We start from the raw sequence: 25,304 nt of genomic DNA, 5'->3' as shown, positions 1-25,304 counted from the left end.
AAGAAGCTAGACAGGACTAGAAATTAAAACTGAAGTCCTGCTCCCACCTGAGCTTCTCTGGGAAAGAGCAAATTCTCCCCACTGCCCCTCCTTCCTTATATCCAATTTCTTCTGCTACTGAACCTAGAACAAAAGGAGAATATCCCATTTGGTGGGCATTATTATCAAGAGTTTTTGTCAACTTATGGCCACCAATTATTAAATGACTTAATTCTTATTTTGCAGTTCTGTCATCATAGGCAAATACAAAAATGGCCCCAGACAAGATTTCTTTAATTATACTAATGACCCCCAATTGTCATATGTAAAGATGAGCAAAGAAAGAAACAGAGCTTAAAGATGTTCTATTATATAAAGACTTTTTGCATTCTCAGCACTTAGCACAGCCCCATAACACAAGTTTGTAGTGATACACTTTTGAAGCACTGGAATGAATTATTTCAAAATTGGTTTGGGTATATGCTACAAAAACAAGGATTGAATGTTTTAAAGAAATCTGCCTTATTCACATGGAGTTCACATTCCAAAAATGGGTGGACTGCATGGGTGAAAACACCCAGCATGGATGAAAAAAATAAAAAGACAAATGACTTCTATAATAATAGTAGTTACTTGAAAAATGCTTGGTGATGAATTGGAATGATTACTGAGTTTCAAACAATTCAGGCTCAAAACATAAAAATTGTATATCTGTCCACTTATTTAGTAAAAAAAAAAATCAATTGAGAAAACAATGTGGTGCAAGGAGTACAGAATTTGAACCCAGAGATCCTGGGTTCAAATTATGCCTCTTCCACTCAATTACCATATCTACAAAGAGAGGAAAATTAAAATAGGATGTTGCTTCCAACTTTAATCTATGATTTTATGTTCTAATACCACCTACTGAGGGATATTTTTCCTAAGTGGAAATACAAGCTTACAGCATAATCTAATGTCATATATTTAGAACAAGACCATGGCATTGTTCTGATGAATAACTAGTGATAACAATAAACTTTTGTCATTGAAACCAAAGAAGGCAATAAGACTGAACATTTCTAAATGGAGTTTGGCTTTTTTTTAAAAAAGCTCTGATTCCTGTTTTGCACATCTTAAAGTTACTTTCCTAAAGTGAGGCTGAAGTGCGCCCTATTAAACTACTTACTTTTACTTTTATTTGGGTTAAAAAAAACATGATATACATAACACAAGTTTGTGCTGATTCACTTTTGAGGCACTGAAATGAATTATTCCAAATTTTGTTTGGGTATATACTACAAAAACAAGGATTGAATGTTTTAAAGAAATCTGCCTTATTCACATGGAGTTCACATCCCAAAAAGGGTGGACTGCATGGGTGAAAAACTCCCAGCATGGATGAAAAAATAAAAAGACAAATGGCTTCTGTATGAATAGAATTTGGAGTTAGAGCTATAATTATAACTGCAGAGTCCTGCCCTAGAAGTCTGAAAGCACTGCTATGAGTATTGAAAGGGCAATAATCAAACTCCAGTCAACTCCCCATAAGGCAGAGATATTAAAGTATTAAACTTGGTTCTGGGCTGGCATTCAGACAGAGAGGTGTTCCCTTAAAGATTCTCTATGCAGAATCCAGCCTTTTCTTCTACACACTAAAGTTCAGAAGGAAACAATAGGGTGTTTTGATACTAGAGGTCATAAGGCAAAAGACACTCGGCAAAACAGATTTCTGAGCTCCATTGATATTAAGCTCAAGTGATGGGAACTCTAATTTGCATGCAACATCTGCCTAAGGTATCAATGAACAGTGGAGAATAAGGGAAAAATACTTACATAGTACAGGCTTGAAATGGCCAGAGAACTGAGGCAAGGCCACTATGGAACTGAAAGATGCAAACCAAAGCCTGGATTCTCCATTCACTATCATCCAGAATGATTATACCACTGCTTTCCTAGCAACTTATACATGCAAAATATATTGCTAGGTTTAAAACTCCATATAAATGTGAGCCATTATTATTGTTACTATTGTAGAATAGTACTACTTTTGTTTTAAATTTTAACCTGATTCGAGGGGAGAAGAAACATTCTAGAGTAAATAAATAAAAAAATCAAATTTCTAAACTTATAGCTCTTAACCAAAATGAAAATTCAGACTAGAAAATGTTACAATAGCATTACAATGAACCTCTTCCTTTCTACAACTATATTAGGCAAATATGGCTTATTATCAATAGTCTATTCAATCAGTTTTTAAATTACTTAACAAATTGCCCTATTTTCTTTTAAAATGTAGAGGAAACTAAAATCAAACTCCTCAGATTAAGAATTAGTTATGTCTGAATTCTATTCTAAACTGAGGCCCATTTGATCCTATACATAGCTATGTATGCATGAATACATATGCATTTTTATTTTTAAAGGCATTTTTCCTCTATATAGTTAAAATTCTTAACAAAGAACATTTACTTCTTTTGTCTAATATCAGGGTTAAGGATAAAGCAATTGGCTTATTTTCTCCCAAGCATAACTATGTGTTACTCTCATGAGAATAAGAGCATTATCTCATGCTTACAAAGCAGGCATAATAAGTATTATAGTGCTTAGAACAGCCTAAGCAAGAATTTTGGCCTAGATGACTTGAGGCTTTATGCCTGTGGTAAATTTCACTGTTAGAAAGAACTTTAGGTGACCAAAGTTAATCATCAGAAGCTAAGCATTCGTGCAGGTTCATTTCTTCTTCCAGCAGTCATGGGACCTGGGAATTTATTATCAATGGTGAAAAATTAGATTATCAGGCAGATATTTCTTTGAATCTTATGCAGGCTCACTTCAAAGCAGACTAGACTCAAATTGGGCATGAATTTAGGTCAGGTTTGGTTGAGTTAAAGTATGGATCTGGTTTGGTTCTGGTTTTAACTAGTCCACCAGGCATCACTCCTAAAAAAAACTGTTCCATGCTGGCATATTCTAACCCTGGCTCTATTATCAACCAACTGTATGACCTTTAGCAAATCTTCCAATTTCTCTGGGTCTACTTCCTCATTTGTCCAATTGTGATACAGAATTATTATACATGAAGGTACATATATCTTGAAAAAGTAAAAAAACTATTGAATGTAAGATATCATTGCCACCATTGTTTTGACAATATTCCAATTAATCATTCAAGAAAACTGGTCTCAATAAGGGTTAATGTGGTTCCCTTTGACTTGTGTCATCTGAATGCAGAGGTATCACATCATACTGTGAGATGGTGTCAGGAAAGAATATAAGGAATTCTTGTGTTTCCTAGGATTGCTTGGAATTGTCTTTACCTGGAGAAAATTTGAACAATCTCCTTCTCAAGGGATCCTTTCTTGAACCAAGGGACTATAGTTCAACGGAGATCTCAGAATTAACTGGTAATTCAAAAGGTGGCCTTCTAAGTGCAAAGCATATTTAGTAGGTGTCATGTGTCTAGTGATCCTGAATTTGGGGTACAGGTTAAAAGAGACAGGATGATCTCTATGGATTGAATACACAGCTATCAATTTTGTAAAATTTATTATTAAATTGTTTTGGTATTCATGAAATGATCTTTTCTTGCTTATTACATTTCCATTTGGTTAAGTAAGGTGTAAAGTTCCTGTCTCTTAGGCTCTCTGCCTCAGGAAGATTGAATCTCCCTTTTTATACTCAGATTTCAGTTTATTTTAGATGTCTACATTAGTATTTAATTTTGGCATAACACACTCAGATAATCTAGACTCTGCTTAATATTTTATTCCTAGATACTGCATTAGAAACCAGAATCTTTGTGAGTAATTAACTTGAATTACCCAATGGAACAATGATCAATGGAGATGTTGCAAATACTATGTTTTCTTTAGTAACAGAAAACAAAACAGGACAGCCATAGACTATTGGATTATAGTCATTTTAGGAATAGTTATTAAATATCTCTGAAGGTCTCATCATCTTTAGCCACCTTTAAGCTGAGATTCAATAAAGTTCATTTTTTTACTTTTTGAGGGTTATCTTTGAGCCTACAACCTAGTATTTCTGCTATATTAACATTTCTATACTATCCTCCAGTATAAGGCAATTTAATACACTAATAAAACTATAAGATAGAATTTAGAATTGTAAAGGATCCTAAAGACCATTTATTCCAACCCCTTAAAACTAATTAATCCAAAGTAAACATCTCCTTCAGCACGTACCTGCAAACAGAAGGTGCTCAATAAACACTTGCTGAATGATTAAATTAGCAAGTGATCAGAAAGTCCCTTTCAGAATTTAGGGTTCTGGAAAGTCTTTGGAGAGGTTAAATATATAATAATGTTAACAAACCAACCAACAAGTATTTATTTATTAAGCACCTACTATGATATATCAAGTACTATGCTAGGCACTAGGGATATAAATACAAAGAACTTTGAATATTTTTAGAGACATGCCTGTCCTGTATCTATTGCATATACTGAGAGATACCTGTTTATAACACAGATCTATGGATTCACTTTTGATTCTTTCAGTTCTTGTGAAGTCTAAGGCTGTAGTGTCTCTAGGATGTTAAATAAATAACCTATAAATAGATGGTTAACCCAGTAAAAGGTTGATGGAAGATAAAAATGAGTCAAAGTTGTGTTTAGAACTGTTTCATTAAAAACTGTATTAATAATCAGATGATTTAGCTTTTTTCTTCCAATTCACTATATTGATATTGTGAAGTCTGTCCGAAAGCTTTAATCAGCTTGAAAAAAGGTGACTAACTTGATGACATCCCTCTGCTAGAGAGGGTCCATGTAACAGGATCCCAGGGGGTCATAATTATGAGTGAGGATCACCTGCAAAAGTGTAAGGGGGAGCTTGTTGCAAAAGCCAGATTCCTCAACCAGAAACATCCATTTGATGGCTGCATGGCCCACCACAACTGGTCTTTTTGCCTTTAACATTGAGCCTAGGGAAATGCAGTTTAGAGCTATGATCAGGGGGACATTGCAGAAAAGGTATTTTGTTTTTAAGACCCCATGAGTCAGGACTGCTGGAAGTACAAGATGAATGCAGCCCTGCATAGCTATCAGAACGATCAAGCTTTTGTGGCTGATGGCCCATGCACACACACAAACTCCGCAGCACTGGGCTTTCCATTACCTACTTCACCACCGATGTAGAAGTCAGAGTTTGTCGGGTGAACGACAGCATCACTGTCGATCGTGGCAATATCAGCCTGTACAACTTGCAACTATAACAGGTAAACAAATGTAGATCAACTGGGTTGGACTGAGACCCATGCATAGGCTGTACATTCACTAACGCACCAATGGAAGTGTGGACCTACCTGGTGGATTCCAAAGTATGAGCCAAAACGATAATCCAAGATGTGTGTACACATGTGGATGGGGGTGAGAGGAGGAGGGATATCAAATGTGACATGTTTCAATTAAATGTTTGAATGACAGGTCTGAAAAAATCACATGAGATCATTTCCAAAGTTTTTTTAAAAAATAGCTAACACCCCTTTCACTTTGCAGAAACCTATAAAACTGGCACCCCACTGAGAAGGATACTAAAATATGGCATGTTTTTTTTTAATTGCGGATCATCAGGCCAACCAAAATAACAAGTTTCTCCATTTTGTAAGCAGTAATAAACTCACAGGCCTTAATTTTTAACCTTATGACATTTATCATCTTGTCTACCTTCAAGACACCTCTCTTTTAAACTGAAAAAACAGCATATTTATGTGTAGAGAACTGGTAATTTTCCCCCTTCTCCATTGAAATGGAATGTATTTTTCAAGTCTACCAATTATTTAAGCCAAATCTGTTTTAATGTATCTTGCATTTTTAAGATATACTCTACTGGTACCACTTTCTCCCTCTTTGGTTGTCTTTTCATTGAAAATAATAATTCGGTCAGTTATGTGAAATACAAATATTTAAAATGGAGTTATGCTTAAAAATATAGAGAGATTTGTCTACTCCTATACTTTGCAAAAATGTTTATTCACAACGCTTAAAACAGTAGGATGAATTACTCTTCCATTAAGGAAAGTTGGTGCTTCATAAAAGTAGAGGTAAAAAGCTAATAGGTACTTAGCACTGTTATTAAACAATGAATTCCTAACTTAGTATTTACTAGAAAAGAGATTCTATGAGGCATTCTGACATATTGGAAATACCACAAAATTAGAGGGAGGACACATTTTCTTCACCTCCCCAGGTTGTTGTTGGGGAGAAGCAAAGGTGTTGCTAATAACCATGAAAGTGAAGCTTGTTAAGGTGTGTTTCTAAGCCTGGAGATGTGTCCAGACTCAACTTTCCCTCACAGATGTCTTGTCTGGTCTATGGTGTTATGTGGAGCTCTGGAACAAAGGTTCTGGAAGAGAATCTTCTCTTAACAAAGTAACTTATGTATTCAGAGACTGAATTCATATTTTTGGACTTCAGTCAACTTTCTCTAAAGCATAGATTAGAGGTAGCCCTCCTCTGTTCCCCCACCTTGAAGTTATTTTTTATTACACATATGTATGTTTATCCTCAGGAATCTTTCAGCTCCCAACCTGCAAGATGGGTTGAGTTGAGGGACACTCACTGTTGTTTTTTTTCTCTATACCCTCAACACTAAAGTGAGGACTTGCATATAATTTGTTGAATCAAATTCACTCTTTGATACCAGTATGCTCTAAGTAGATGACACATTATTATAATACTGTTTCTACAATGTAAAAGACAATGCAATGAAGACAGATAATTAATGTTGAAAAATCAATTTGTTTACTAATTAAAGCCACTATGACAATTTGTAGTCATAGTATATCATTCTCTTCTCCTCTTCAATTATTTTCAGACTTAGTTTGAATATCATCTGTATTGAAGGTAAGAATGGAGAAACTCCCATTTTAGTGTTACCTGAGTATTTCAGTCAGTTAAAAAAAAATCCCCCCTCCCCCACCCCAAAAAGCCAACAGTCAGTTTGATCATTATGGAAAAGAATTTAGACATAAATGTATTTGCAATCAGGTGAGAAGGTGCCAATCAGAATCAATAAAATGTACTGAGTCCCTCATTCCTGGGCTAAGGTTGGTGTAATCTGGACACAGCTATGCAGGCTCAAACATCAGCCTAGGTTTGGGAATTTGGGTTTAAACTATTTTACAGAAAAAGTTGTTCAAGAAGCTAAATTCTGGGTTCCATAGTTTTCCATCTGACAGCTGGTTGTGCCAAACCCATTTCCCCCAATTACCTAGGTCATCTTTAAGGTCAATGTCAGCATTGGTAGGATTGATAATGGCCTCCACCTCAAAGCCGGCTAAATTACTGATTTCACTGTGAATAAGGTTCAGCTGAAAAGAAAAGCATGAGGTGGGAAATAACAGGACAGCTGGGAAGTCACAGAAAAGCTGCAGAGAAGTGAGCCTTGCAACACAGATGGAAGTAACAAATACTTAAAACAAAGTACAGGCCACAAACGAGGTTGGTGATGGGTGCAGGGATGGAGTGGGTAGGGTCAGTGCTCAAAATGAATCCATTTCAAACACAAGACTCAAATGCTACTCTGGATGCTGAAAGGATGGGTTTTTTTGGTTCGATTTTTTAAGGTGCTAGCTTTAGGGGGAATGGGCAAATGTACATGACTGGGAGAATTACTATCACAAGACTCAAAATCTCTCTTTAGGAGAGCAGAATGTTACTGAATTCCTGTTCCCTCCAGGAATTCACAGAATCAGGTTGGCTTTGTCCAGGATGGGGTGGGTGCTGCCACATCAAACAAAGCTATCATATAACTTTAGTGCTATTCTTATCTACCCAAGAGGCAGTCTATTCTGATTCAGTCAAGAGACTTTAGGAGTTCTATTGATCTGTTGCTTAGAAACATCTAATTTCACCTGCTCATTCATCACTATTCTCTGGATTTCTCCAAGAAGAACCAAGAGGAAAGTAAAAACAGTACCTCCTTGAGAAGGAGTGATCTTAAAATTTGCTAAACTCTTTGGGCACCACTATCCTGATGCCCAATAGACTTCTCCTCTAGGGTATTTCCCTCTGGCAAATTTATTTCCACCCAATAAATCACTTATGACCATTCTTTTATCATATTTCCATGGCACACCTAAGTATTTAAGTATGAGAGGAAATTTTACACTATAAATTCAGCAACCAATGGGGTGCCGAGAATTAAAGTAGAGGCCAATGGATGTTAGTCTCACATCCCCTATGTATTATTTTTTAGATAGTAATGATTAAGTAGAACTTTTTTTAAAAAAAAATGAAGATATTAACTCTGGCTAGGTATTTTGGATACAAAATTTGTGCCGAAGAAAAAATAACAATGCCAGAGAAGACTGCTGAGATAGATTTTTAAGGCAAGGTGAGAACAATTTACTTAAAAGAAATTTTGGGGCCCCCAGAGGAGAGGATGATCCGTTGTTGGGAAGGAGTATGTCCATTCCAACACAACGAGAACCTACTCTTGCCAGAGTTCTCTTATACTGATTTTCTGAGAAAATAAATGAAAATCATATCAGAGGAGATGAAAGCTGGCAATAGGGTCAAATGCTGCTTAGGCTTCAATCTTCTGAATTTAGGGAGCCAAATATTTTATTGAAAACAAAACAAAAGCCCAACACACTACAAGCATCAGAAACATAAACTCAGGTTTATGATTCCCAGAAGTAGTCAGCACATTCTCAAAATCAAGACCCTGTTTAGACTAAGGGTGATCCTTTCTTAGGAAGACAGTAGTGGAAACAAACTTCAAGTAACTATGCCAGACCCAGACTCAGTGCAGGTCTAGCCATCTGACAGTGGAAATCACTTTTAATTACTAACCAGAGAGGTAGTGGACTAGCTTTCAGTTTAAACATTTAGTGGTTTAAGACACTTTTCCAAATGGCCTTGAATTGAGATCCTCAGATGTGTTTCTTGGAACTCATTCGTGGTGACAGTGGGGAGGGAGGAGTGGCCCTCAAATAAAGAATTGCAACATGGGACTTCAGCTGCCCATAGTCCTGTCTTTTGAAATAATCTAGTTTTGAGATGATTCTCATTCATTCATTCACTCATTCATTCATTCATCAGAAGGATTCTTCCTGTGCATAGAAATAAATGGCATTAAAGAAAATCAATATTAACACTTGTAAAATATGGGTCTACCAATTGAGTAAGAAATGTGAAAGCAATTTAATAGTTACTGTGCCTTAACATATGCACAATTGCAAACAAAGAATGGTTGTTTCCAAATGATATCATTTGAGTCTTGCAATCTGACAACATGCAAATGCTGTTATTAAAAAAAAAAAATCCAAAAAACTCAAATTAAGCCAATACCAAAGAAACACTGTTTCAAGGTTGGGAAAGGGGAAGGAAAGAGGGGAGAAAGGAAAAGGGAAAGAAATACTTCATTTGGCATGGTATGGATGAGTGCACTTTTTACTATATCTATCACATTACTGCATTTTTGTATGTGTTTAAAACCATACATGCTTAAATCCTTAGAAATTCACACTTTTTTCCAGTTATATAAACTGTTCTGGTTTTGTGTTCAGAAATGCCTCATAGGAAAGCTTGTTATTTATGTAGGATCCAATTCAACCAAGCCATAAAATACCCTCCAGCCTTGAGCTGGCTTTGTCCTAGGGAGACTGACTCTGCCTACATTTAGTGGAATTGGATTCTCTGCTGAGAATATGGAGTTATAATGCGGGTAGAATCTTATATCCTGGCCTGGTAAAGGGACAGAAATTGCATACTGAGGCCATGAGGCTCCACAGACAAGTTACAGCTGTGGTGTGGAGATGTTTGCCTTTAAATCTAGCCAATATGGGTGTCATATATAGACATGGGACACCAGAGAACAGTCATTATTCACTACTAGGGATTATAACCAAGCAAGGTTTATCTAATGTACTTGGATGATCGACCAAAGAGCCTATACCTTAAAATAAAGCTTTTTTTTTCCTTTGTTCTTTTTTTGAGGGATAGGAGGGAGGAAAGAAGTAGATGAAAAGAGGTGCAGGTACCTTGGTTAACTGGAACATTGTGTAGAAAAAATAAAATTCAGCAGAGACAAGTGATACACCCAGGAAGAACAAACAGTGCACAGAAACAGAAAGGCAGTGGGCTGGGCATGAGCAGATATGGTCAATGCCATAGCACATAACAGACCAGCCATGAGTCAGTCAGCCCTTCATAAAAAATGCAAATGTAGGAGGCAAAAAAAAAGAGAACTAAAGACAGAAAATGTAAGGCCATCTCCTGATCACCCTAGTAAAAACCTGAATGGACAACAATGGACTCCCCCAGAAAGATGTGAAGAAAATAGGACTAGAAGGCAGTTTAAAACCACAATATGGGGAAATTTAGGGTAGACACAAAGCATAATTTCCTGCCAATAAGAACTGTGAGGCAGTGGAAAGGGTCATTGAAATGGTGATGTTTATAAAAAAAATTATTTCTCCTAGGTCAATCAGGGCTTAAGTAAAGTCATGTCTTAAGGACACCATGGATGACTTCTCAAAGGTGCTGCCTGCATAAGGGAGTCCATGGTTTTAATTTTGATTAGTTCTAAATGACATTGACCTTGTTCCTGACCACCTCATAGCATCTGTCTTTACTCTGCATTTTTGATGCTATATTCAACTGAGTACTAGATTTATATTCTTTTATATTGGTCTCTAATTGATAAAGTGTGTTTGCGCATGGGGCAGGGAGAGAGAGAGAGAGAGAGAGAGAGAGAGAGAACCAGCCCCAGCTAGACTGTAAGCTCCTCGAGGGGGAGGGATCATTTTGCTTCAGCTGTACTTTCCATCTAGCAGGGTGGAAGACAGTGAAATAAACATTAGTTGATATGATTACTAAAATATTTGCAGACATAATGGTGAAATGGAATGATACTTATTAGTCTCTCTTCCTTTAATGTAGAAAAAACAATGAGTCATTTTAAATATTCTAGATCTAGTATAGTGACAGAAATATGCCTTAACAAATTTTGTCCATTATCACATGGCTTTATTTAGAAGCAATGACCATGCCTATTTTGAACAGATTTTGAATTAGCTTGTTAAATGAACTGAGATGGTATCAGTGACATATCAGTATTGAAACTTGAAACTGTCGTATGCAGATATGTAATATATATATATATAGCATTTTTGTTTTTGTCAATATACTTTGATATAAATGTAGATTTTATGAAAGTAAAGGCAATGATCAATAAAAAAGATTGGGAAGATACTTATAATCCCCTTTTGTAATGCTGGTTGGTTGCTAGTTTATATTAATTCCCTAAAAAAAAGAGGAATTTAGGTGAAATTGGCATGCTTTATCTTCCTACATTATGGACAAGAGTAGAACATTTTACAACATCCCCAAAGGAAAAATCTTATCCTGTGGAAACTTTGTTTTTTCAATCTATTATGGGAAATAGAACTTAACTGTAGTGTTCATCTTGGTAAAGAAGTGGCTTCATGAATGTATGTCCAGAGAAAAGTTAGTTATTCTTACTTTTCTGAGCTTCTTATAAATAATCTACTGGGATATCATGAAGCATCCATTGACCACTAGATCTTCATAATGTTGATAATGGAAACGCTAAGGCAATTCTGTGGATTTCAAACCGGTATCTCTCTTGTAAGAAACTTTTATTTTGTTATGTATGAACATAACAACCAAAATTCTCTGAAATGGAGTCACTGCAAATTGCCTTGTCCTTTATCTGAATTGGTTCAGAGAAATTTTCAAGTACAACAGATGAAATTGCCACAGTTTCAGGAAGGGAACATGAAACTTTTCATAATCTGGAATGAAAAGAGTCTAGAACTGTAAGAGAAAGTTGAACAATTGAGGATCCTGAGGCTGCTCCATGAACATCAGGAAGATTTGTAAGAAATGATTCATCACTTCTGATGTTTTGAAGAAATATTAACTTTAGAAAATTATTTAATTAAATTTGCTATAATTTGATACTAATTAATGGAAATTTATATGTTGGATACTCTTTGGAGATTAAGTGTCAAGTTTTAAAAACTGCAAAGGGACTCTGTCAGCAATTGCATCAAAACCCACAAAACAAAGGCATAAAATTGGTTCAATATCACAGTAGTTTTACAATGTAATATTTATAGGCAATTCTTAAAAAAGTTAAAAACTTATAGTATAATTCAATTATTTCAGTGATTTAAATATATCAAGTTCAATATCATTAACAAGAACAGTTAACTTCTAGTCTCCAAAACTCATGTTTTTTCATGTAAGTAGCTTAGCAACCAACAAAGAGAACTAACTATTGCAACCAAACAGCATCTTCCTGCCCAACCCTCTAGCCATGTGCCAGAGGCATCAGCTTTTTTCTTCACAGATGGGAATCACGATACATATTTGAAAAATAGGACAAGCATTATAGAGGATTACTGTGTGATACATCTGAAATCTTTTCTAAAATCAAGATTGGTCTGTAAATTAAAATGGCTAAATTAAATCACCCTAATTAAAAGGCAAACTGAATCTGAAAGTTGGATATTCTTAATGGTGTTTTAAGGTACAATGAAAATTATCTGTTTTATGGTTCAGAATATATGGTACAGCTTATTTGTATTACTATATTGGACAAAATTCCATATCAAAATAAAACTTTATTAAATGTAAAATTTTTTCTCTGCAAAATTCCTCAAGGGGTGAGAATAAAGGTCTTTTTGACTTCAGGAACAATAGCAACCTTTTATAATACTAGCATCAGAGCAGAAAACAGTCATACTAACAACAAACTATGTTTTATATATAGTTTTACATTATGGGCAGTGGGTAAGGGAGGCATGATGTGAACCACAAAGGCAATGTAGTTTAGGGAAACAAGAAATAGATGTAGAGTCAGAAATTCTAAGATTCAAAACTGGCTCTGACATTTGCTGGTTATGTGAGCATAAGTTATTTAACTGCTCAAAGTATTAGCGTCTTCATCTTAAAATGGGAATAATAATACTTACAGGGTTGCGAACTTTGTAAAGTTTACAGTGTCATATAAATATGTTATTATTCACACAAATGTAACAGTGAACTGCTTTATAAGAAGATTATGTTTAATCTGGGAGATCTCTTTTGTTGACTTTTATGTTTATTTAGATCCTATGTTTAATACACTTAGAAACATTTTTCCCTGTGTTGATCAGTATTTTGAAATTATTATTTAAAGATAATCTAAATACAAGTCATTCTATGAAAGCTATGGGAGTAGAATTCAATCATTGCTCCCAACTTTAAAATGCCAGAGGATAAGCTTTTCACTTACTCATCAGTTAAGGCCATTAACTATTAAGGCTCAAATTAAGTTGCAAATATTCAGTCTTATTATTTGTTTGTGTGAAACTGATTTCAGCACCATACTGAATTCCTAATGTGCCTTAAAAAGTTGCCTAGAGCACCAGGAAATTAACCAGGATCACACAGTCAGGATGTACCAAAGACAGAGTTGAACTCAGGTCTATTCATTACTTTGGAATCAGTCCTAGAGCTCTACAATTTAATGTCTCTTGTGGTTTATAGATTCCACATTTGGACAGAGGAAGAGCTCTGCTCTATGGAGTGCTTGCACTTATCTTCATCTGCATGTCTCCTAAAGTGTCCAATATTCTTAGCTGAAATACAAATTCAAAAGACACGTTTGTTTCAGGGACTTTCTTTCTAAGGATTAAATAGCCAAACAGATTTATTATTTCATTGCTGTACTCTTAACATGGCTCTTCATATCTTCCCCAGTTCCTAAGTGACATTGGATTAAATATCTATAGACAGTTTAAATGGTGACAGCACCAGTTATAGGCTTGTACACTTTTGAATGCTCTGAGCCTCTGAATACTGACTATTTTCGCCTGTTTAAAGAATCATCTTCTCATAGCAAAGACATTTCTATGGAATCTGGTAATGAAATATAAATGAGAAGGAAGAATAAATTTAAATGACTCATGTAGAAGTCCCACCTCTTTCCATCCTAATCTTCAGCAGACTTCTGAATGGATGAATAATAAACTCATTTATGGGAAAAGAAACTCCTGACTCTTTAACATACACTAAAAAAAGTAGATTGGATCAAGTTTGCTCTTAAGTGTAAAGCTTACTTAACTTAAATAAATTTGAAGACCTAGTCCCTTCTTCCAAGGAGCTTACAGATGACTGGAAGGAGATAGATAAACAAGCCAGTTTATATGAAATATAAAAGAATTGAGGAAAGGGGAAGGATTTCTCCTTACCATTCACACACATAAAGAATTTCTATTTAGCTATGTGGGAAGCATTTTTCCCCCTATTCATCAAGGCAGGATGAGGAATTCTGACACAAAGCAGGAATGGGGGTTAGCTATAAGTAAGTAGCAGAGTTGGGAACAAGCAGTAGAGGCTGCATGGACAAAGCTGCCAGAGAGCAGGGAAAGGGGATGGGGTGGTGAGGGGTGGGGGTGGAACACTAAAGACTCTATGTCTTCATGTACTTAACAGGTTACCGGGTCTTGGAAATTCCATCTGGGCCAAAGAACTTAATACAAATCGGGGAGGGGGGGGAGGGAGGGCTCAAATTGCAGCACTTTTCACCCGTCATTCCAATCAAGGTAATTTGTATGAAGTCACATTAATCTGGGATCTAGTGCCCAAAGAACAGATAAAAGGATATAAAACTATACCAAATCAGTTGACTTTATTTGTGCAATTAAAAACATAAAGTGAATAAAACATGTTAAGTAAAATTTTTAAACTCCCACATCTTAAAATAATAAATTTGTGCTGGTTTTACCAAAAAAAGTGTATTAAAAACAAAGAGAGAGAGAGAGAGAGCACTTGCAAAACAGAAACTATTCTAATTATGTTTTACAACACTAAATTAGCATAAAACTACTAAGTTCAACCTGGTTTGGGGAAAAACAAAGGATTCAAAGGAGACATCTCAGTGGCATGATCAAGCAGACTATATCACTTTTGATGCAAATACAACAACTTCACATTGAGAGTTAACAAATGATGCCATATCAAACTAAAATTCACATTAAAAAAGAGGTCAAATTCAACCCTTAAATTGTATCATTTAAATTTTCAAGAAAGGAAATGATCTGAATATAACATTGAATTCTTTTTTATTCACTGTATTTTCTTAAAGCAGTGTTCATAACCATTACAAAGGCTTAAAAGTTCTTGGTATCATTTTTATTTGCAATAAAAATAAATTATCTCTTATAAACTATGGCATCTTTTGCAAAGTTGCATAACCAGAACAACCAAAAATATATTGCACAAGGTTAAAAAACAAATAGCATTTTTATAAAATGATATGTAAGTGAATACTACCCTAATATACATATTCTGTAAGAATCATCCCACCCTCAAGGTCAGAAAGATGACTTATATAGGAAAATGAAAGTGATATTTTTCCAGATGTGGTTAAGTAACCCACTAGCTGTTCTTCACTTTCTGTTAGGAATTATTTTTGCTTCTGGCTAATTTTGGGGTAGCTAGGTGGCACAGTGGATAGAGCACTGGCTTTGGAGTCTGGAAGATGGGAATTCAAATATGACCTCAGACACTTGACACTTACTAGTTCTCTGACCTTGGCCAAGTAACTTAACTCTGACTTCCTCGCATCCAGAGCCATTTTCAATCATCCTGATTCTTATCTGGCCACTGGACCCAGACAGTTCTAGAGGAGAAAGTGAGGCTGGTGACTTAGCACAGCACCCCGTCACTCAAATCTAATTCATGTGCTTGTTACAGCATTATCTCCCTGAGGTCAGGGCCTTCTTTGAAAATGAAGGATAAACAATATGGTTAATATTAAAAATCTATCTTTTGCATAGAGTTGCATTTGTAGGAGGAAGCTTATTTGATCTACTGACTATGTTCACACACACACACACACACACACACATGAGTATGTGTGTATACATATGTAAATCAGCTTCCATACTTTCCTTATCAACACATCCCAGTTTCCTGAACATTCTTTTTTACATTCCCACTAATATTTCCATGTTTTCCTGCTTCCCTCAATATCTTCCCAACAGATCTGACACTTGGGACCCAACCTAGTCCTGTCCTCAATCATGGTGGTATCTTTGGGCTCCAAAGTTTCCCAGATAGGACCAGATCACACTGTGTATGTGTGTGTGTGTGTGTGTATGTGTGTGTGTGTGTGTGTGTGTGTGTGTGTGTGTGTGTGCATATGTGTATCTTGAGAGTCTCTCCAACAGCTTATTTGTTTTGAAAATTGCTAGCATACCTTCTGGCCGAGGAAGAGGCTTTTGGTGGAGAGGACGGTGAATCCATCAGCAGGAGTGCCTTCTGTCGTGCTATCTGCACTGGCCGCTTTGCTGACTTCTCCCTGCTTCTTCTTGCATAAATAGAGTTGATTAGTTTAAATCTGCATATGAGGAGGTTCTCATTTAACTGAACATTTGTCTGCTGAGGCTGGTATGTAGCACTTCACTGCAAAATCAAGAGAACAATGTAAAACATCCAATCACAGGGTTTAAATTTAGAGCTGAACAGAACCTTCAGTTGAACACCTCTCATTTTGCAAAGGAAAAAACTGTGGCTAGGTATCACAAAGGATAAAAGGGGAAGAACCTTTCTGATTTTTAAATCCAATTTTACTACCACTAAGCCCAAGACACTCTACCAATGATTCTCAAAGGATGGACCAAGGACCTCCTTTTATCAGATTCTTCATGCCCTTCATCCTAGCCTTATCTTCATCCTCCTTATCCCTTCATTCTAGTCTCATCTTCATCCTTCTTATCCTTATCAGGAAAGTTTGTGATAAATTTATTCACATAGAGAGGTTAGTGACTAATAACTTAAATAATACCTCTTCCTGGGATTTTGCATCATCATCAAATCCTGAACTAGAGTATTGAATCAGGTATCAATAGGCTTGGTAAAGGAAGTTTTTTTTGTGTGTCCATAGGTCTTCCTAGCAACCCAGAAATAATTCTAGCCTTATTTTATGCAATGTCTATACTTCTGTTCTGGGCCAAAATCAATGATTTTCCTGTGATCTACCTCATCCATGTCTCACCTAAAGCAATGCTACTGTTTCATGAATTCTAGTTGGAACGTTTTAACAGTGCTCAGCAAAAATAGCAGGGTAATGTGAGGGCTTTCTGTCTCAACAGAATGGTTCCTGAACTCCTAAATATCTGAAAGCCAACAATTTAGATATGAACTACCCACTTCATACATAATTTCTCTGCTCCTTTAAGGGTTCAAATGGGACACAATTCTCTACAACAGGACTACTGCATGAGGGGTTTGAGAACACACATCTACAACAGGACTACTGCATGAGGGGTTTGAGAACACACACAAGATGGTTTTTAATATGAACAAAGTGGATCTTATGTGTCTCCTGTGAATTTTAATGAAACAGAAATGGCTTCAGGTTATTTTTTTGCCTCTTTTACATTCTGCTTAGCATTTAACTGAGGACTGAGTGAACAAATTGGTGGCATTTGAACCCAAAAATGGAGAGTGAATATTATTATCAGAAAATATGCCTCTAGAACTTAAGGCTAGAAAGAAAATCAGAAATAACCTAGTCTAATCCCCCTGAGGCAACTGAGGTCTAGTCCTTAAATACTTAGGATACTACATCTTAGTGCTGGAAGGGATCTCAGAGATCACTCAGCTAGTATAATATACACAGTAAGCAGTAGAGTCAAGACTAAAACCCAGGTCTCCAAACTCCAAATCAATTTTTCTGTCCACTATGCAAAATAGGGGAGAACACCTTAGTCTAAAAGGGTCAGCTCCTTCAGTCATGGTCCTTGGAGTCAAGGAAATAAATCTGAATCCAAACCCTGCCATTCACTCTTCATGTGACCTTGAACATTTAAATTTTCAGGACCTTGGAATAAAGAGGCTGCACTATGTGATCTCTTAGGTCGCTTAGTGCACTGGACCTTCAAATTTGACTTCAGACCCTTACTACTTACTGACTTCAGACCTTGACCATAGTCTGCCTTGGTTTCCTCAACTGTAAAATGTGGATGATAATAGAAGCTACCTCATCTGGATTATTGTGAGGATAAAATGATTAAAAAATTAAAACCAATTTAAATATTTATAAAGTGCTTAGCATGTAGTAGGTGCTTGAAATTTGTTTCTCTATTTTCCTCCAACTCTAGTTCTGTTATCCTATAAAGAAGTCTAAGTGATTCTGAAACCCATTCAAGCTTTTGTTTCAACTCCTCAAATATCTAGCTGACCTATAGTCCAGATTTGCATGCTAGGAAGCAGCAGTATCCCTCTTCTTCATTCCTTTTGGATAGTACTACCTCAGTTGTCTCTCATGTCTGAGAATCTGATTTCCGAGTAAAGCTTTACCAAAGGGACAGCAAAAATACTGAAACAGAGGCAGTTTTTCCCAAAGAGCCATTTCACTTTCTTGTCATCCTCATCTAAACATTAATCCCTTAAATTTGTGACTAGAAAATTTATATTGCCATCAGAGAGTGATAGATACCAAGATCATCTAGGGTCTTGATAAGTCTGTGAGAAGGAAGAATTGATACATATTTCTGATTTTTATAATGGGTAAAGGAAAGATTCTGAATGAAAATAATCTTTAATTTCTGACTAAAAATACCAATTCACATTAGTAGATTATCAATTCCCCAATTGTCCTTAAATTGAACATTAAGTGATTTATCTGTAAGTTTCTTTCCTTAATTTTATATGCATATAAAGTTTAAGTCCTCTTTTAGATAGGGATTAGAAATGTTATTTCACTGGGATGGAGAATTCCTGGATGAAAAGAACTCCTTTCAATGCAGGCAGCACCTTCTCTACAACTTAAAATACTAGAGAATTACCCAGATGACTACTGAGATTAAGTGACTTAGTGGTTGGTCACTCAACTGTAGGTTGCAGAGGCAGCATGAACGCAGAACTTTCCAGAGCTATTTGTTATTATACAGACACAAATACACAGACATACAATGATGCTTAAATTCAAAGACAAAGTTAAAAATGAACTGTGTTAAAATGAACTGCATTAAAATGCAGATGAAAAATTTTGGTATCTAAGGAGTCCATTTTAAGGACCTCAGTTGTTAGACTTGGAAAGTTTTTTTTTAATTTAAATGACATGAAATTGAAAAAGAATATGGTGCATTGAAATTTAAGGTTTGACATTAGATAAGGAGCAGTAACCTCTCCTTTCAAGTGTTTGGGAATGTTAGGAGGCATTCCAAGTATCCTTTGACAAGGTATTTTAGGAACAGGAAGAGTGGAGAAGCAAGGCTTTCCACTGATTTCTAGGAGCTGACACCACAATTCACATTAAACAAATGTTTGGAAAATTAGCTGTTCACAGGTCCAATTTCAATTCCCCTTAGGGTTTAACATTAGCCAAATAGTGGTACAGTAAGCAGACAATGTGCTTTATTGTGTGGAAGAAAAACAGACCACCATTACAGACTTCCTGCTTTTGTAATCAAGGAAAAAGTAGAGTTTTGGAGTGATCATTTGTGTGTGCGGTTATTAGAAATTCTGAGCTCTAAATATAGCTTCATCAAGAAATGTTCCCCACTACCTTCCTCTTTCCCCTGTCCCTGTCAGAAAAAGAAAACATGCCTGGATTTAGAAGGTCTGGAAGTTGAGAAAGGCATTGGAAAAAAAATAAATAAATTTTTAAAAACACCTGGGGGTCAAGGAAGAGGGAGTAGAAATGACCAAGGACTGGATTCTGAAATCACAGGAGGAGCCAGAGAGTTTGTTTAGCCCATAGGCAGACTTTTTCCAGGATTCAAGAATCTGAGTTTATTCTGGAGTAAACATGCAGCCGTGAAGCTACAAATACAAAAAATGAAATTGTTCTGAAGCACTCAGACCAATCACTCATCCACAGCCCCCACTGCTGATGGGATGCTGTTAAGTGGGTGGTCAGAGCTAGGAAATCTCTCAAAGAATGGATCTGGATCCTTCTCAGAAGCTTCAGAATGTAGCCACTTGACTTTTTAAAAAATCATCAATTGCATATATGAGAGGGGAAGATGAAGAAACTGTTCAATGTGCTAATTTTATGCTTTGCAAGAACAAGTATGGAACGTTCCATGGAATCCCTGAGTAGCCCTGAACCACCTACGGGACTTCAGAGGGAAGTGGAATTCAAGTCTGGAAATAGCTGCTAGTGAGTTATTCAATACTGTGTTTCCTTTTCAGAAGACTTGGGGCAATTCTCAGGTGGTCTGGGAAAGGTTTTTTGGAATTGTTATTTTATGGGAAGTACCTCATTGCCCTGAAAGAAATGAGGTTTGCATGGAAGAAATTTCTCCAAATTTGCTTTGACTCCACTCAAAGAGACATTAGCAAATTCTAAAGGAAAGAGACTCTATGGCAGACAAAAGAGACAAGCTGGTGCAGTGGCTGTTAGCAAGCTGGATTTGCAGTTAGAAAGGGTCTTAAGGAGTTCAAGATCTAACCAGAGAAGAGAGCAAATAAGGAAGATTTGTGTCATAGAAGCTAGAAAAGTCAGAAGTATCAGGGCAGATGGTTCCCTAACATGAGAATGGGCCAAGGGTTAGAATGGAGTGGGGGCTCTGGCATACCTCTAACAGATGCAGGGAGATGTTCACACAACACACACACACACACACACACACACACACACACACACACACAAACACACAGACTACAGTTTGTCTGATGTTCATCACTTAACCTCAGTGACCTCAGCAACTCTAAAACTGTTAAGTTAAAGATGAATTGTTAATCTCCTGTTTCAACACAGACCCAACCCCACCTCAACCTCCCACCCAAAACAACAACAAAACAGGCAGCAGGAGGTAGTTCGTTCCAAGATGAGTTACAAAAAAATGAATTCAAATCCTGCTGTTAACACACTCCCATTGGGCAAGTTATTTAACAAACTCCCAGGGCCATACTTCCTCATTTGTAAAATGAGAAAGGCTGGAGCAAATGATCTCCAAGTACCCTTTCCTGCCCTAGCTCTATAATCCTATGGTTAAATAGGGAGACAAAGACTCTAGGATTTATCACACTCCAAAGAAAACTTGGCTATACTAATTAGAGACATCCAGGAGGTGGTAAAATTTTTTTTCTAAGAAAAAGTCTAATTGTTACGCTGTAGGAATGGGATGGCAACTCATTTAACTTGAACATTTCCCTTCTATCATTGCTCATGCTTCTACAGGATCCATTCTAGATGGAATTCCTCATTGGTAGAAACTAAAATAGGTTAGCAATCTGTATGCCAGAAAGCAAATGATTTTTCCTAGGAAGCAGTTATCCTCCTAATTCTGCCATTCCTCCTCTGTGATTCTAAGATCCCCTCGAGATCCAAACTCCATTCTGAGTTTGAATGGAGAATCACATATGTCCCCATTAAACAGAATAGAGAATCACATGTCTCCATGAAACAGAAATTAATATTTGTTTAAATAGGGAATTTTGAAATAGTATTGCTTCTATAATTTTTTTATACTTATAGTAGAAGCAAGGATACTGTAGTAAATAAGAGAAACAGTCTCTAAGTTAGGAATACCAATGTTCAAATCCCACCTCTGACACATATTGGCTGAGTAACCTTGTACAAGTCATTTACTCTCAACATTCCAGGCAATTTTCCAAGGCTATAAAACACAGGAGGTTCTAAGCTGAATCAGAAGATGCAACACCTCCCCCCACCCAGGAGTTCCTCTATCAATGAAATTCCAGAATCAGGTCCACTAGATATATTCATTTACTTGGTGGGAATGTGGTACACAAGGCAAGAGGACCTGGATTTGGGCTCAGGTTCTGCAACTTACTGTGTAACTATAGGTATGGCATTTAACTTTTCTGGACCTTATTCCACATCTGTAAAATGAGGGAGGTGGGACAAAATGATCCGCAAGATCCTCTCCAGCTCTAAATCTATGAAGGATGATGAAGGATGAATAATCAGTCTACGAACACAGTTCTCTCTCATCAAAAAGAGAGCTGGAGGTACTAGAAGCAGAATTATGGCAAGCATGGTCATACTGCCTTGTATTAAGTTTTGTTTAAAAAGTGCTAGATTACACCAAGAAGTTGGGAGAACAAAACAGAGCAGTATGTCTGAGGCTGTTTTCATTGGCCAGAGAAGACATAAGAGACTAGAATAAAAGCCTCTTAAACACTCTTTCAGATCATTATTATTATATTTATATTATTATATTATATATTTTATTTTATTAGATTTGTATATTTATAAATATATTTATTATATTATATTTACTATATTATTATAAATATATCTGATGAGGCAAAGGGAAGTTTTGCTCTTACCCATGAGGCCTCTTGATTTAAAATGGAAGTCTTTTTAGTCACAGTTCACAAATCTGTAGAAAACCAGACAACTGCTTATAGTTCATGTTCAGCTGTTTCTCTTTGGGCAGGTCAAAAACAAGCATATCATTGTTTGATGCTGGATCCATTTCCCCATAGAAAATACAATGTTACAAGTAGTCTGATAATCAAAATTAAGATCTGTAGGAACCTTTTATTACTCACCTACTACTCTCCCACTAAGAAAAAAGGCAAATCATTTGAATATGCTTGTTTTATTTCAAATTAAAAATAAAATTAAAAAAAGAAATTTAATCTATATTTATATGATAAAACAGAATAGTTTGCTCATAAAAGCAAAGAATCACTCATCTATCCCACTCCCCAGTAAATCATTAGGCTCCTCTGAGCAGGAATACATGGCACTAAATGTCTGGGTAGCACTTGTGTTTTTCTCATTGATGTTGGAGTAATAACATGCCAATGAAGAAAACATCTAGGACATTTGAGAGTAGTGACAACTGGGTAAAAGTTATTTTTCAAGGGGCCAACATATTCCTTTGAAAGCAAATTTTTCCCCATGAGTAATCAACCAACTTTTATATCTTGGACATTTAATTTTTGAGGAATGTAGATTGCTTGAAGGAAAGTTCATTAACAGTTACAGCCATAGGCAGAAAAATACATGTGAACTATTCCACTTAGCTGCCCCATGGGCTGACTGACCCATTATTCTGTTTCTAGCATGACACCAAGAGACAGGATATGAAAGGTTTGGCCATCCACAACAGATCCCATGAAGGTTAGATAGATGATGTGTTTTTGGAAGGCATATACAGTTTTCTCCAACCCCTTAAATCCATTTTTACTTCCAGCCTGTAAGGTCTTGGGGATAATGACTTCCCTAAGTACAAAGGAAGATGTCCTTTCATTTGCTCCAGATTTACTTTATCCAAAGTTCAGAAGAGACTCCCTCATCCTAGAGGATATTTACAGAGTTTAAGAGGCACTTTGCTATTGTCTTCCCAGTGTCTTGCACACAGGAAAAGGCTTAGAAAATGTGTATTGGCTAGAATAGGGTTATAAGCCTCAGGTCTCCCATGGTGGTTTGACAGGAGAGCGTACCTTAGATTTCCTGGGTCCTTTCTTGCCCCCTGTTTTCTTTGACACAGGTTTCTTCTGAGATGGAGATTTGGCCTTTTTGGCTGGAGGTGGAGTAATGATGGCTTCCAGTTTGCCTTTGGATCCTCTCTTCTTTGCTAGCAATTCTGGGTGGATATTTGGTAAAACACCCCCACTGGCGATGGTGACCCCCTTTAACAGCTGCCGGCAAATCAGAGTGGCACATTATAAATCAACGTTCCCAGACCTGCAGAATGATAACTTTTTTATACTGTATCTGATCACCTAGAATCATGAAAGGTCAAAACTGCAGCAAACTTGAAGATCACTTGAAACTGTGGCCCAGAAAAGGGAAATGCTCCATGACTGAGCTGGGACAAGAAAACAAGTTTTTGAATTTAAAAAAAAAGAAAAAAATATGATCTTTCCTCAGTGGACAATCAAGGAAGCTACATCACATATTCCTAAATGAATAGAATGCATTACATGAGTTCTAAGAGTCCTTCTAATTCTGAGATTTTAAGGACTCATTTTTAACAAATGCCATACTTCCCCTACTGTCATTCACAAAGTTTCAAGCACTGAAAAAAAAAAGTGAATTCTTCATCTTCTTCTTCAGCATTTTTGCATTTATATAGCATTTTTCCTCCCTCAAAAATGTATATACCTCATTTCACTCCATATCAGAGGTGTGCTGGTAAACTTTTAATAATCAGTTCTTAAAAAAAGGAACACATTAATTTTTTAATATTTTAATAATATTTTAATATTAATTTAATATTAATCATTAACACTTTTTACATTACCTTCTTTCAGAACAACAACAAAATAAGCCCTGATTTTGTAGTATCGGTCAATTTCTGAAGTATAAATGACCACATTGAAAACTTAACAATGGACTCTCATGAGGTCACACTATAGGCCCTATCATGAGCCCCCACCATACAACACACCAAGACTCCAGAGCCTCTCCCATGCCCTTTTGTATAGAAAATACCTAGCTAAAATTAGCCTAACAGTACAGAATTGCCCAGTATAGCACACAACTTTTGCCTTATGTTTCACTAGGAGAGATAATCATTCATCCTAAGTAGATTGTTCCTTCAAAAATTTTACACCTAAATCTAATTTTATTATCTAATTGTAGAGCAGTGGTGATATGGAATTCTCTAAGCCTGTGCCAGAGTATCACAAGCTTCAGTCAGATAGGAAAGGATTTGAGTTAGAACCACCTGACAAACCGTATACTTCTGGTACCTAAGAACCAGACCAGTTAAGTCCAGAGAGGCTCATTACTAACAAGGTACAAAGTCCTGCTCCCTCCCAAGTGCACAAAACCAGATTAAAATGTCACTGACAAACATTTAAAAAAATTAAAATACAACATAGAGGTTAATTTGTGGTTTTAGAAGTTAAAATGAAGCCCACACCACTCGGACTATAAGTGGTAATTTTTTCACCAAGCATCTCTTTAATACAATCTACTAAAACTATGAGTTTAATAATTGAAGATTAGCTGTGGTCTGTGGACCACAAGGCGCGGGTAAATGACAGAGACACCAAAGAGATGACTCTTGATTCTGATCCCATCCCTCAGAACTGGCAGACATGGGGGAAAGACTGATAAAAACTGGACTGTTTGATAGAACATTTGATTGAATGAAAGAACTTCCTCAAAAAGTGGTCAACTACCTGAAATCTACCTGGGACATACCCATGGCTTGTTTTTCCTACCTGGTTTAATTCCTCATCATTGGCTACAGCCAAAAGGATGTGTCGAGGAGTGACTCTTCCCTTCTTGTTGTCTCTTGCTGCATTCCCAGCCAATTCCAGAATTTCTGCTGTGGATGGGGAGAGGCAGAAGAATACAGCTCTTGGTTAGTATCATAGAAAGGAGAAATCTCCCTCTGTGACATATATAGAGTAACT

General features: G+C 36.4%; 1 protein-coding gene across 5 annotated transcripts in view; it reads right to left on the bottom strand.

The window, feature by feature from the left end:
• MACROH2A1 (macroH2A.1 histone) overlaps positions 1 to 25,304 on the bottom strand; it is a 103,330-nt gene that overhangs the window by 16,529 nt on the left and 61,497 nt on the right. The window contains exons 3-6 of one of the 5 annotated variants that reach the window (XM_074213517.1): positions 25,110 to 25,213; positions 23,379 to 23,576; positions 16,204 to 16,314; positions 7,195 to 7,294 (exon numbers count right to left, since the gene is read on the bottom strand). In XM_074213517.1, the coding sequence (XP_074069618.1) occupies positions 7,195 to 7,294; positions 16,204 to 16,314; positions 23,379 to 23,576; positions 25,110 to 25,213 (513 nt within the window). Of the gene's footprint in view, positions 1 to 5,100; positions 5,192 to 7,194; positions 7,295 to 16,203; positions 16,315 to 23,378; positions 23,577 to 25,109; positions 25,217 to 25,304 lie in introns of all 5 variants that reach the window. The other 4 variants (XM_074213518.1, XM_074213516.1, XM_074213519.1 and 1 more) reach the window with 4 other exon arrangements.

The sequence above is a fragment of the Macrotis lagotis genome, chromosome 1 (genome assembly GCF_037893015.1).
Source record: "Macrotis lagotis isolate mMagLag1 chromosome 1, bilby.v1.9.chrom.fasta, whole genome shotgun sequence".
Classification (NCBI taxonomy): Eukaryota; Metazoa; Chordata; class Mammalia; order Peramelemorphia; family Peramelidae; genus Macrotis; species Macrotis lagotis.
Note: the sequence above shows the minus strand (reverse complement) of the source record. Positions and strands in the feature narration are given on the sequence as shown.